The sequence below is a fragment of the Sabethes cyaneus genome, chromosome 1 (assembly GCF_943734655.1).
Source record: "Sabethes cyaneus chromosome 1, idSabCyanKW18_F2, whole genome shotgun sequence".
Classification (NCBI taxonomy): Eukaryota; Metazoa; Arthropoda; class Insecta; order Diptera; family Culicidae; genus Sabethes; species Sabethes cyaneus.
In genome coordinates, this window is record NC_071353.1 from 155,054,721 (window position 1) to 155,068,261 (window position 13,541).

The window sequence follows — 13,541 nt, forward strand, 5'->3', positions numbered from 1 at the left end:
CTCCAGAATTTGGTCCAAAATATGGTAAAAATCTAGTCCACGATCTAGTCCAACTCCAAAATAGGCAGGTTCAGAATCTGGTTCAAAACTCGATTCAAAATCTAGTTGGTGGTTTAAAATTTGATCAAAGATTTAGCACAAAATCTGCACTAGAACCAGCATCTGCTCCAGGTCCTAAATCTGGCCCCAAGGCTGATAAAAAATGTGGCTCATAATCGGGGAAAGGTCTATAATTTGGTACAGAATATGGTCTAAACTTCGTTTAAAAATGTGGTCCAAAATATTATCCAAATCTGGTCCATATCTGATAAAAATGTGGTCCAAAGTCTGATCTATTATCTGATGCATCTCAGAGATGTGGTTCAGGTACAGAATTTGGACCAAAATCTGATCAAAAATGTGGTCTAAAATCTGATGGAGGTACACGAGCTGATTCTGCTCCAGGATCTGGACTAAATATGACCAAAATCCGATCAAGAGTGTAGCCCAAAGTCTGAACCAGTTCAAATCAGTTCCAAAATTTGTTACAAAATCTGATAAGAAATGTGGTCCACGACTAGTCCAGGTAAACTATGCGATCCGAGTTCAGAATCTGGTTTATAGCCTGATCCATAAACTAGTAGAACTTGTGGCGCAAATCAGGTTTATATTCTGGTTCAGTTCCAGAATCTAAACGAAAATTTGATTGAAAATCTGGTCCAAATATTGACAAGAAATGTGGTCGACTGAAGTTTTTGGAGTGTCTTAGTATCCAGAATCGGGACAAGGTCAACAATTTGGTTTAGAATATGGTCAGGTTCAGAACCTGGTCCAAAATTCAATCTAAAATGTGTTGCAAAATAATTGCCAAAATCTGGTCCAAATCTGATAAAAATGTGCTCTAGAGTCTGATGCAGTTCCAATATCTAGTTCAGGTTCAAAATCTGGTTAAAAATAATGTTCAAAGACTAATCAAAATGTGGTCCAAAATCTTATCCAAGATGTGGCCCAAGTCTGATAAAAATGAGGTCCATTATCTGCTCCAGGTTCAAATTTTGGTCCAAAAAACCTGATCAAAAATGTGGCCCGAATTCGTGAATTCGTGGACCAAAGTTTGATCCAAAATTTGAAAAAAAATGCGATAATCTGAAAAAAGGATCGCGGCAAGGTCCACAATCTGATAAAGAATATTGTACGGCATGGTCCGAGACCAGAGTTTGGTCCAAAATGTTATCCAAAATTTGGCCTAGAATCTGATGTTGCTCCAAAATCTAGTTCAGGTTCAGAATGTAGTTTAAAATAATATCCAAAATGTGGCCCAAATTTAATAAAAATGTTGTTTAAAACCTGGACCAACACCTGATTCAGGTCCAAAATCTAACAATAAATATAGCTCATAACTGGTCCAGAATGTAGCTCAAATATGTTCCAAAATTAGTTCCTAAATCTGGAATAAAATATGATAAAAAATGTGGTCCAAAATCTAATCCAGGTTTAAAATACGGTCTAGGTTCAGAATGTGGCTTTAAACCTGATCCAAAATCTGGTTGGTGGTTTAAAATCTAATCAAGAACTTAGCCCAAAATCTTCTTCAGGGCCAGCATTTGCTCGAGGTCCAAAATCTGGCCCGAAATCTGATAAAATTTGAGGTCCAAAATCTGGTTTATATTATGGTCCAGCTCCTTAATCTGAATCAATGTTTGACCCAAAATCAGGCCCAATATCTGATGAAGAACGTGCTCCAGAATAGAAGAAAGGCTCACAACTTGGTCCTGGTCTAGGTCCGGTATCTGGTCCAAAATTCGACCAAAAATGTGCTTTAAAATTTGGTCCAGTATCTAGTCCAAATCCGGAACAATATTTGATGCAAAATGTAGTCCACGGGGTCTAGGTCTAGGTACAAATTTAATCCAAAATCTGATAAAAAAGCGGTGCACGATTTATTCTAAAGTCCAAAATAGGCCCAGCTCCAGTTTCTGGTTCAAAACCTTATCCAAAATCTGGTTGGTGGTCTGCTACAGGCCCAAAATCTGATAAAATCTGATTAGGTCTTAAATGTGGTTTATATTGTGGCCTAGTTGCATAATTAATTTGGACCAAAGTTTGGCTCAGAAGCTGGTCCAGAATATCGTTCTGGTCTAGGTCCAGAAATTGGTGCAAAATTGGATCAAGAATGTGGTCCAAAATATTATTCCAAATCTGATAAAAATGTAATCCAAAATCTGGTCTAGCATCTGATGCAGCTTCAAGATCTGGATCAGGCCCGTAATGTGATTCTGGTTCGGAATCTGAATAATAATGAGGTTCAGAAACTGGTCCAGATCTGACAGTCGCTGACAGCTTTGAGTCGGGTCTTATCGCATACAAAGATTTATAAAGTTGAATTGCTACCGTATATTTTGTAGTACGTATATGGCCTCCAAATTAGTATGCATATGCTAGTTTTGTGCATCAGATACGATTTTTCATGGTATATATAGGTACATATAACTCATTTGTTTCTCTGATATGCGTACGAAAATGTTTGCTGGGTGTGAACCAAGTTAAGGATTTCGTTCAGGTCCAAAATCTGGTTTTGGTTCAGATTGTTGGCGAATATCTGGTCCATAATCTGATAAAAAATGTGGTTAAACTATGGCCCACAATCTAGATTGTCGATAGAGAATTAGTAAGATCTTAAGAACGTTTATACCCATATGGTTTTGCTATGTGCTGTTCCAAAATCTAAAACAAAATTGGATAAAAAATGCGGTTCACAATCCAGGTCCAAAATATAATCTAGGTCCAGAATCAGATCCAAAATCTCGATGGTGAATTAAAATCTGATTACAAATGTGGCCCGAAATCTGATCCATAATATGATTCCGAGTCTGGTCCAGCCCTAAAATCTGGCCTTGGTCCAGAATGTGGTTCAAAATCTGGTCCCATATCTCTTTCAGAATCTGATAAAAAATGTGGTCCAAAATATTATCGAGACCCTGGTTTCTGGTATGATAATAATGGGGCCAAAATCTGGTCCATAATAGGACGAATGTTCAAAATATGACCAAAATCCAAGCGTAGTCCAAAATCATGCCCAGAATTTAGTTTGAATTTGAATGTCGACCAAGATCTAATAAAAAATGTAGGGTATAATGGTGGCAAAATCCACAATCTTGTCCAGAATATGGTCCTGATCCAGGTGCAGAATCTGGTCCAAAATTCGATTAAAATTACGGTCCAAAATATACAAAATCAAATCCAAATCTGAGAAACATGTGGTTCAACATCTGGTCCAGAACCTCATGCGGGTCCTAGATCTGGTCAAGACCATGGCTAGAATCCGGACCAAGAGCTAATCCATAATCTGATCCGAAAGCTGATCAAAAATGTGGTTCAAATTTTGGTCTAGAACCGAGTACAAAACTTGATAAAACATGTAATCCAGAATCGGGGCAAGGTTTACAATTTAGTCCAGAATATGGTTCAAATCTGATGAAAAATGTGTTATCCAATTATGATTTAAATGTGCTCCAAAATCTGGTACTGGTCTAGAATGTGGTCCAGACCAGGTCTAAAACCTAATCTAAGATATGACCCAGAATCTGGTCAAAAATCCGATAAAAATGTGGTTCATAATTTGGTCTAGTATCTAATACAAATCGGTTTCAAAATTTGAAACAAAATTTGATAAAAAAAAGTCCTAAATTTGATCCAAAATCTAATCGAAAATGTGGTCCAAGATCTGGTTTATATTCTGGTACTGTTCCACAATATGGACCAAATCTTGATCCAAAATCTGGTAACAAATGTGGTCCAGAATCGAGGCAAGGTTCACAATTTGGTCCAGAATATGGTCCAAAAATATTATCCAAATCTAGTTCAGGGCCAGAATCTGAACCAAGATCTGATCAAAAATGGGATCCAAAGTCTGATGCGGTGCTGGCGATGAGGTCCAAAAATGTGGTCCATAGTCTTATTCCAGAATCTAGTTCAAATCTGATAAAAATGTGACTCCAGGACCAAAATCTGGCCAAAAACTCGTATCTAAAAGTGTGGTCCAGAATCTAATGCAAGTCCAAAATCTGGTTTTTATTCTAGAATAAAGACCAATGTTTGGTCCAAAATCTTGCTCAAAATCAAAAACGTGGTCCATAATCTAATAACAAATGTGGTCCAAAGCATGACCGACAATATAGTTCAAATATAGCTGTCTAGTAACTGAGTCTGGACCAAAGTTTGATCCAAAATCTGGAAAATATGGTCAAGTATCGGGACAAGGTCCACAATCTCGTCCAGAATATAGTACTGGTCCAGCTTCAGAATTTGGTCCAAAATATTATCCGAAATCTGATAAAAATGTGGTTCAAAATCGGATCTAAATCTGATAAAAATGTGGTCCAAAATCTGGTCTAAAAGCTGATGCAGCTCCAAGATCTGGCTCGGTTCCAGAATGTGTTACAGGTCCAGAATCTGAACCAAAATCTGATCAAAAATGAGGCCCAAAATCTGATCCGAAATTTTATGCGAAATATGCTCCAAATCTGATCAAAAATCTGGTTTATATTCTGGTCCAGTTCCAGAATCTATACCAAAATTTGATCCAAAATTTGATAAAAGATTTAGTCCAGAATACGGGCAAGGTCCACATTCTAGTCCAGAATATGGTACTGGTCCAGATCTAGAATCTGAATCAAAATCTAATCAAAAATGAGGTCCAAAATCGTATCTAAATCTGATAAAAATGTGGGCCAAAATCTGGCCCCGAATCTGATGCAGGTCCAAAATCTGGCTCAGGCCCTAAATATGGTCCAGACCAGGTCTAGAATCTGGATCCAAAATCTAATCGAAAATCACAGCCAATATCTGGTCAAAAATGTAGTGCACGTTTGTCCCAAAATTTAAAACAAAAGTTGATAAAAAATATGGTTCTCGATTTCAGCCAGTCCGAAATCTGGTTCGTAAACCTGTCCCAAAGTTTGGTTGGTCGTTTGAGCACTGATCGAAAATGTGGTCCAAAATCTGGTTTATGATCTGGTACAGTTTCAAAATGGGGTCAAAGATTTAATGTAAAATCTGATGAAAAATGTGGTCCAGGTTCAGGAACTTGGACCAATACCTAAAACTGGTTTTGATCCAAAATGCGGTCCAAAATCTGACCCAGAATGTAGTCCAAATCAGTTAAAAAATTTGAAACAAAATCTGATAAAAAATGTGGTCCAGAATTTAATCCAGGTCCTGAATCTGGTTGATGGTGTGAAATTATATCTAAAACAATAAACTTGGAATGAACACTAATTTAAGGAAAAAGTAAGTGCCAAATCGGGTCTCCGCGCCACAATCTCACGATACGGTTCCGGAGTCCAACGTCGAAAGTTAAACCAGTCACTTAAAATAGGGGTACCTACTAACAATCGAGTCGAGTGATATCTGCTAGAAACGTGTCCTACTGCAGTTTTTGTTTTCATAAATAGTTTTTAATTACTAATAAACTTTATTTTCGCTTTCGATTGTCTCGCTAGAAATGTGGGCTTTGTTTTTTCTGTGGCGTTTGATGTTTGAGAATGTTTCATCTCATTTTATTTACGTAATAAGTTTGTTGTACGTTTACGTTGAACTCCTCCTCATTTTGGGACACTAAACTAGATTAGAAGTTGTTGTTTTGTTGAAAGCAAATAGCAAGCAATATTTTTTAACCTTTCATTACGAATTGTCTGTGTCAGTTTTTTTTTAATTTTTGTTGCGTTTCAGGTCCCTCCATGTTCAGCTGTAACAGTATCTGATTTAGGTGTTTCTTTTTTTCTAGTGGGTTTTATTGGTCCCTCGCTCAGTTTTTAAATAATTGCTCTCGATAAATGCTAGGATTTTTAGCTCTTAAACAGTGTAGGTACAGTGTTCGCAAATTTAACGTACAAAAATAAATGGCTTTCGTGATTAATAGGCATGCTGTGATGTTTTGGCATTTGTTTGTTTTGTTTGATGTGCTTAGTGGATGTAGAAATATTTGACATGTCAACTGCCTTATGCTTCTTTATCTGTTATGAGCTTAAGTTTAAGTAAAAGTCGCATATAAATCGAAACAATAATAACAAACTCGATTGACACTATATGTAGAAGAAAAAAAAAACAAATTTTTCCGTTAAACTTATATCTAACGTGTCGTCGGTCAGACGGTTTTCAAACAGAACTCGCTCTTGATGAACGCGGAAGTAACACCGGTGGGTTTGACGACGAGCTATCAATCTATAGGATGGTCATTATTGTTTGATACTCGATGCACGCTTAACTGGTGCAAACTAACAGGCTAATTTAACGATCCTTTTAATTTGTTTCTTATCAAGTCCCAGTCAAAGTCAAAACAGCAAGCTTCGAAAGCGTGCTTTCTCTCTCGGAAATGGAAAGTTTTTGTACTCATCTTTCAGTATGTAGTAGGTGGAATCATGCAAACGTGCCTCCCCCCACCCCCTTGTTTTGTTTCTTAAATAGGTGTTACATCCGTTTTTTCCCGTTGTTATTGTTGTTGTTGTTGTTGCTGTTGTGTGCAAGTGCAAGTCCATTTTTCGTCTTACTTCTAAGACTCTTCTTAGTCGTTGGTTGGTCGTTACACGCCACTCGATTTGTGCTCCACGTACAGGAAGTACGTTCCAGCCGCGTACGCCAGGAAGTTGAAAACGCCAAATACCTGAAACGAGACAGTCATTATTAGTCTCTTACTGTCCTGAGAAAACACTGTAATAATCTAGAAAAGTTTCATAATAAATTGTGCTCCTGAAAGAAAATTTAAAACCGTTCAAGAGTAGTTTCAGAGCGAAGTAGGCTACTTCAGAATAGTGTCAGAAGAGATTGTAAGCATTTTTGTGTGAAATTCATTTTCGGAGAGCAATTTAATAGTTGTTTCCGAAATAACGTCTGAGTTGTTTCACAGCAATTTTAAAGTAGAAACTGTTCTTGACCTTACCGTAACTGATGAGCAGTCCAAGCTGTTGCAGGGCAGGGGTTCTGAGAAGTTTTAGAGAGCCGTTTTAGGACAGCTTTACTGCCCAGAAATGCATAACAGTCCCATCTGACTTTTCACCACTTTGAGATAAACCTGGGAATCATCTTTAAATTAACTGTTCTTTCAATATTTCAAACAAAAAAGCTTTGTTTGTTCCCAAGATGTTGAAAAAAATATCAAACTATGTCAGTCCCCACTACTGAACCAATCGGCGTGAAAATCTGCATATAGGGGTTTTTGGGGCCAGGGAAGGTTCTTATGATGGTTAGGGACCCCTCCCCAACTAAGAAGGGGGGCTCCCATACAAATGAAACACAAATTTCTGCATAACTCCAGAACTAATTAAGCAAATGGAACCAAATTTAGCATGTGGGTGTTTTTGTAGCCAATTTTTTTTCTATGGTGAATTGAGACCCCTCCCCTCTTTAGGAGGGGAGTAATGACCTCTCTTCCTTTTAAGAGGGGGGCTTCCATAAAAATGAAATACAAATTTCCGCATAACTCAAGAACTAATCAAGCAAATGGAACCAAAATTTGGCATGTGGGAAGTTTTGGAGGCAGGAATGGTGTGGTAGGGGGATAAGGACTCTCATACAAATAAAACAGAAATTTTTGCGTATTTCAAAAACTAATCAATCTCGAGAAATTCTAGACTCATAAAACATTAATCAATAACAAGACCACCAAAAACTATCAATAGTAACATTACATAATTCAGCGCGAGTCGGCCATAGGCCGCGAGTGTTGCCGGCGACCTGCCGTCGGAAGCGCCGGCCACTGCGGGGGCAGCCCCCCATAGAGATCACCTCTATCTAGGTTTATTTATTTTCCTAGATCTACTGACCTCTATTACTTTCATTCAGTTGGGTCACCCCTGCGAAATGATACATTCTACGAAAAGATTTTCCGTGAAATGGTACATCCCGCGTAAGGTTTTTCGCGAAATGGTATTCTGCGAAACTCTATATTCCGCGTTATGGTCAACCGAGAATTGGTGCTCCGCAAAATGGTATTCGGCGAAATGATTTGTAATGATGGCGAATATTTAAATGCTATCCGCTTTATTTTATCAGGAGGCTGGTAAACGGCTGAATAATGCGTACCGTCGGTGCCTTGTGCACGTGTAGGCATAAAATAGACCCTGCAGTGGTTCATAGCCTCTTATTCAGCAACTCCTATTCCTACCGCCTCGTGGTACCAGCTGAGATACGAGCAACTTTGGTGGAGATCGGGTAACCAACCCCGGTGGAAGCCAAGGTCGTATGCTGACAGGAAAGGAGGGCTCTTTCGAGCTTCGTTGGCCCTCCGGCGAAACAGGGGGTTGGTGTAGCAGGCTTTGCAAGCCGTCACCACGAAAAATATTAAAGCATGGAACGAAGAACAAATATATTCTTACTGGAACAATCGGAATAGACCCACGCGACGAAAAAGGACTATGGATTGGAAACTCGGGACGTGGAACTGCCGATCTCTCAACTTCTAAGGGAGCACTCGAGTGCTCTCCGACGTATTGAAGAGCCGCAAGTTCGACGTCGTAGCGCTGCAGGAGGTGTGCTGGAAGAGCTCAACGGTACGTACGTTCAGAGATGGACATACCATCTACCAGAGCTGCGGCAACACACACGAGCTGGGTACAGCTTTCATAGTGATGGGCGAGATGCGGAAACGGGTGATTGGGTGGTGGCCAATCAATCCTCGAATGTGCAGGTTGAGAATCAAGGGCCGATTCTTCAACATAAGCATCATCAACGTGCACAGCCCTCACCTCAGAAGTACCGATGACGACAAGGATGAATTCTACGCGCAGTTGGAGAGTGAATACGACCGCTGCCCAAAACATGATATCAAGATCGTCATCGGGGATTTCAATGCTCAGGTCGGCCAGGAGGAGGAATACAAACCGGTGATTGGAAGGTTCAGTGCACACCAGCGAACCAATGAAATGGGCCTAAGACTTATCGACTTTGCCGCCTCCAAGAATATGGCCGTACGTAGTACCTTTTTCCAGCACAGAATCCACCATAAGTACACCTGGAGGTCACCAAATCAGACAGAATCACAGATCGACCACGTTTTGATCGACAGTCGGCATTATCGACATTATCAGACATTATCGACGTCAGATCCTATCGAAGCGCTAACGTTGACTCGGACCACTACCTAGTGATGGTTAAGATGCGCCCAAGACTCTCCGTTGTGAACAACATTCTGTACCGACGCCAGCCTCGGTTAGATCTCGCGCGGCTGAAGCAGCCAGACGTCGCCGCAAACTACGCGCATTCACTCGAAGCTGCACTGCCGGAAGAGGACGAGCTGGACGAAGTCCCTCTCGAGGACTGTTGGAACACTATCAAAACAGCCATCAGCAGTGTAGCGGAGAGCTCCATCGGGCATGTGGCCCGGAATCAGCGGAACGATTGGTTTGACGATGAATGTAGGAGGGTGATGGATGAGGAGAACGCTGCGCGGGCGGCCAAGATGCGCAGTGCCACACGTCAGAACGTGGAAAGACACAAACAGAAGAAGATGCAGCGAAACCAAATCTTTCGGGAGAAAAAGCGCAACCTGGAAGAGCAGGAATATGCGGAGTTGGAGCGGCTGCATCGTTCTCAGGAAACGCGGAAGTTCTACCAGAAACTGAACGGATCCCGCAAAGGCTTTGTGCCGCGAGCCGAAATGTGTCGGGATAAGACTGGCAGTATTCTGACGGACGATCGTGAGGTGACGGATAGGTGGAAGCAGCACTTCGACGAACACCTGAATGGCGCCCAGGCGGAAAACCATGGCGGCGGGGAAAGCGATTTCGACGGTGCAGCAAACGGGGAAGAGGTGCCAGCCCCAACGATAGGCGAAGTTAAGGAGGCCATCATGCAGCTAAAGAACAACAAGTCAGCTGGAAAAGATGGCATCGGAGCGGAGCTTATTAAAATGGGACCAGAAAAGCTGGCCGTTTGTCTACACCGACTAATTGTTAGAATTTGGGATACGGAACAGCTACCGGATGAGTGGAAAGATGGGGTTATCTGCCCGATCTACAAAAAGGGCGACAAGTTGGACTGTGAGAACTATCGAGCGATCACCGTTCTCAATGCCGCTTATAAAGTGCTGTCCCAAATCATTTTCCGCCGTCTATCACCAATTGCGAATAGATTTGTGGGAACTTATCAAGCCGGCTTCGTCGAAGGTCGGTCTACAACGGATCAAATATTTACACTGCGGCAAATCCTCCAAAAGGGCCGTGAATACAGAGTTCCCACGCATCATTTATTCGTTGACTTCAAAGCCGCATATGATACCATCGACCGGAAAGAGCTATGGAAAATCATGGACGAGAACAGCTTCCCCTCATCAAACTGATTAAATCTACGATGGATGGTACACAGTGCTGTGTTCGGATTTCGGGTGGATTGTCAAGTTCATTCGAATCACACAGAGGGCTTCGTCAAGGTGATGGTCTTTCATGCCTGCTGTTCAACATAGCGCTACAAGGTGTTATGAACCGAGCGGATATCAACACGCGGGGCACGATATTCAACAAATCTAGTCAATTCGTCTGCTTCGGCAATGACATGGATATTATCGGCAGAACATCTGTGGCGGTGGCTGAACAGTACACCAGACTAAAGCGCGAAGCAGAAAAGATTGGGTTAAAGGTAAATACGTCTAAAACAAAGTACATGCTGGCCAGCGGAACCGAGGCCGAACGACACCGCTTGGGCAGTAGTATATTGATCGACGGCGATGAGTTTGAGGTAGTCGATGAATTTGTCTACCTTGGCTCACTGGTAACGGCGGACAATGATACCAGCCGTGAGATTCGGAGGCGTATTATCAGCGGAAGTCGTGCTTACTATGGGCTCCACAAGCAATTGCGGTCGAGCAGACTAAGTCCCCGTACAAAGTGCACCCTGTACAAGACGCTTATTAGACCGGTTGTTCTCTACGGGCATGAAACATGGACAATGCTCGAGGAGGACCTGCGAGTGCTCGGAGTTTTCGAACGACGAGTGCTAAGAACGATCTTCGGCGGCGTACAGGAGAACGGAGTATGGAGGCGGAGGATGAACCATGAACTCGCACAGCTCTATGGCGAACCCAGTATCCAGAAGGTGGCTAAAGCTGGACGGATGCGATGGGCAGGGCATGTTGCAAGAATGCCGGACAACTACCCTGCAAAGATGGTGTTCGCCTCAAATCCGGTAGGAACAAGATGACCAGGAGCGCAGCGAGCAAGATGGTTAGACCAGGTGGAGCGAGATCTGGCGGAGAGTACTCGGTGTCCGAGGAATTGGAGAGCGGTAGCCCTCAACCGAGTTACATGGAGAAATTTTGTTCAACAGGCTTTGTCTTAGGACGGCAAGCCACCTAAGTAAGTAAGTTTATTTTATCAGGCTGAGCGATTGGGGGAGCTGTTTTCTACTTTACTGTGAGGAAAATTTGTATATTAAAACACCCATGAACTCCTCAGAAACATGCAAAACTCGAGATTCTGACAAAGGTCATCCGAGATTCACGATTTATGTACAACATAGTTTAATTTGTGGCAATAAGAAGTTTGTTGGGTCAGCTAGTATTTTAAATAAATAATATAATATTATTTTTCATTAACACACTGAGGGCATCATTCTGAATATTTCGCTCTTCTCTTTTACACATTCACTTAAACAATGGCACTCACAGATTCTTATAAACATACATATGTCAGAAATGCAGTTTACATTAGTCTTTGATCTAATGATCTGATATAGTCCTACGTCACCCTTTCGTACAACCCTTAGGGCTGTACACCTTGTAGTTTTTTCGTTGATCCCGCGGCTTCAGTAGTCGGGTTATTATTTTTCGTACCTTTTAGGTAAAAAAACGTAAAAAAAAACAAAATAATGAGTTGAGTTCTTGTTTCATATTTGAGGAAAATTATATCCTTGAATTTTAGGTACAAATATTGCGATTATTATCTAAAATTTTTCTTCCGTCGGTTTAGTTGTGCGCGCAGCTCTGTTCTGGTTGCTCGCAGTCAAAGTATCTCTTTTACACTCACACGAAATCTCGTTAGAAACTGTCAACGCTAGAGTGATGAGAAAAGCAACAATATTTCTCTCTCGCTCATCAGCTGAATGCTAGGATAGCTTGATTCGTGTTTGCCCGTTCAAACATGGACACACTTTTTACAAACGCAATCAGCATTTAAATTTTATCATTTTCGGTTAACGCAAGACATTGTAATTGTGTTGTTTGTAAGTCTGTACGTAATAGAACAAAACAAATGTTATCTAAGCAAAGAATAAGAGCATAAACATAGAAAACTTACACGTGCTTACACTGTCAATAATACATGATTTACCTTTGCGCACAACTATATTGGCCTTGCCACACGGCTCTGCTAGGCAGCCATGTTTTTGCAGTCAACATCTAACCATTTGCGTAAATGAAACAGCATGACACCGCTATACGTTCTGTCTGTTTCACTCTGCAAAGCCGGTATGCTGGCAGACGGGTAGTATTTTCAAATCTTAGCCAGATTTTTGCAAATAATACCCACGCCGGCAGTAGATGTTGGCTACTGTCAAACACATTAAGTAGGGATAGGGTTGCCAGTCCCTTGCCTTGCCAGCGTTGCTGATGTTATTTAGGGATTTACGTGAGAAAAAAAGAAAGGGAAGTATTTTTGCTTTTGTCAACACTCACGCGTTGACAGTTCGGCACGAGATTTCCTGTAAGTGCGAGCAGACTACGAAATCTCTTTCAACGCTGGCAAGGCCAATAAAGCTGAAAAACGAAATATTTTCTCGGGAAGCACAATACAAAGGTCACAAATACAAAGTCCACAAATGTGCATAGGTCTCTCTTCTAACAACGGGCTAAAGCTAAAGTCGCTATCTGCAGAAGGGCACACCTTTACTTTACCTAAGCCAAAACTCGAGGGTTCGGGTATTTGTTTTCAATTCTTGAGCAGTTGTTCCTCGGATCGGTAATGAAGACTTTGATAGGGTAGTACGTCAGAAACGGTAAACCGTGGCTAGGTAGCTATTTTTGCTTTTTACTTATAATGCGATCTGTCCAAGGGACTGGCAACCCTATCCCTACTTAATGTGTTTGACAGTAGCCAACATCTACTGCCGGCGTGGGTATTATTTGCAAAAATCTGGTTAAGATTTGAAAATACTACCCGTCTGCCAGCATACCGGCTTTGCAGAGTGAAACAGACAGAACGTATAGCGGTGTCATGCTGTTTCATTTACGCAAATGGTTAGATGTTGACTGCAAAAACATGGCTGCCTAGCAGAGCCGTGGATCTGTCCCAATTCCAGAGCAATCTAGTGAGAAAGCAGGTGTAAAACTCAAGTGATAAATTGTTGATCCTTGTAGTTTCGGCAGCAACTGCAAAAATTTGAATTCAGAACAAAGTTAACTTTTAAAAACATCCGTAAGTGATCCCGACCCGACGCCATGAATTCTTGTACGGTGCATATCAACGATCTACCGACCGAAATCCTGCAGTATATTTTCGCTTTTATACGCAGCCTGAGGAACCGAAAGAGGCTTTCCCTGGTTTGTCGACGGTGGAATGATGTGGCTTTTGACTACA

At 41.4% G+C, this 13,541-nt stretch overlaps 1 protein-coding gene across 1 annotated transcript in view; it reads right to left on the reverse strand.

Annotated features, from left to right (window-relative positions):
• Positions 1 to 5,422: 5,422 nt before the first annotated feature.
• The window catches only part of LOC128732884 (CKLF-like MARVEL transmembrane domain-containing protein 4), a 38,631-nt gene continuing 30,512 nt past the window's right edge, over positions 5,423 to 13,541 (reverse strand). Inside the window, exon 4 of the mRNA XM_053826316.1 lies at positions 5,423 to 6,640. Coding sequence (XP_053682291.1) covers positions 6,560 to 6,640 — 81 coding nt within the window. The 3' untranslated portion in view covers positions 5,423 to 6,559. The remainder of the gene's footprint in view (positions 6,641 to 13,541) is intronic.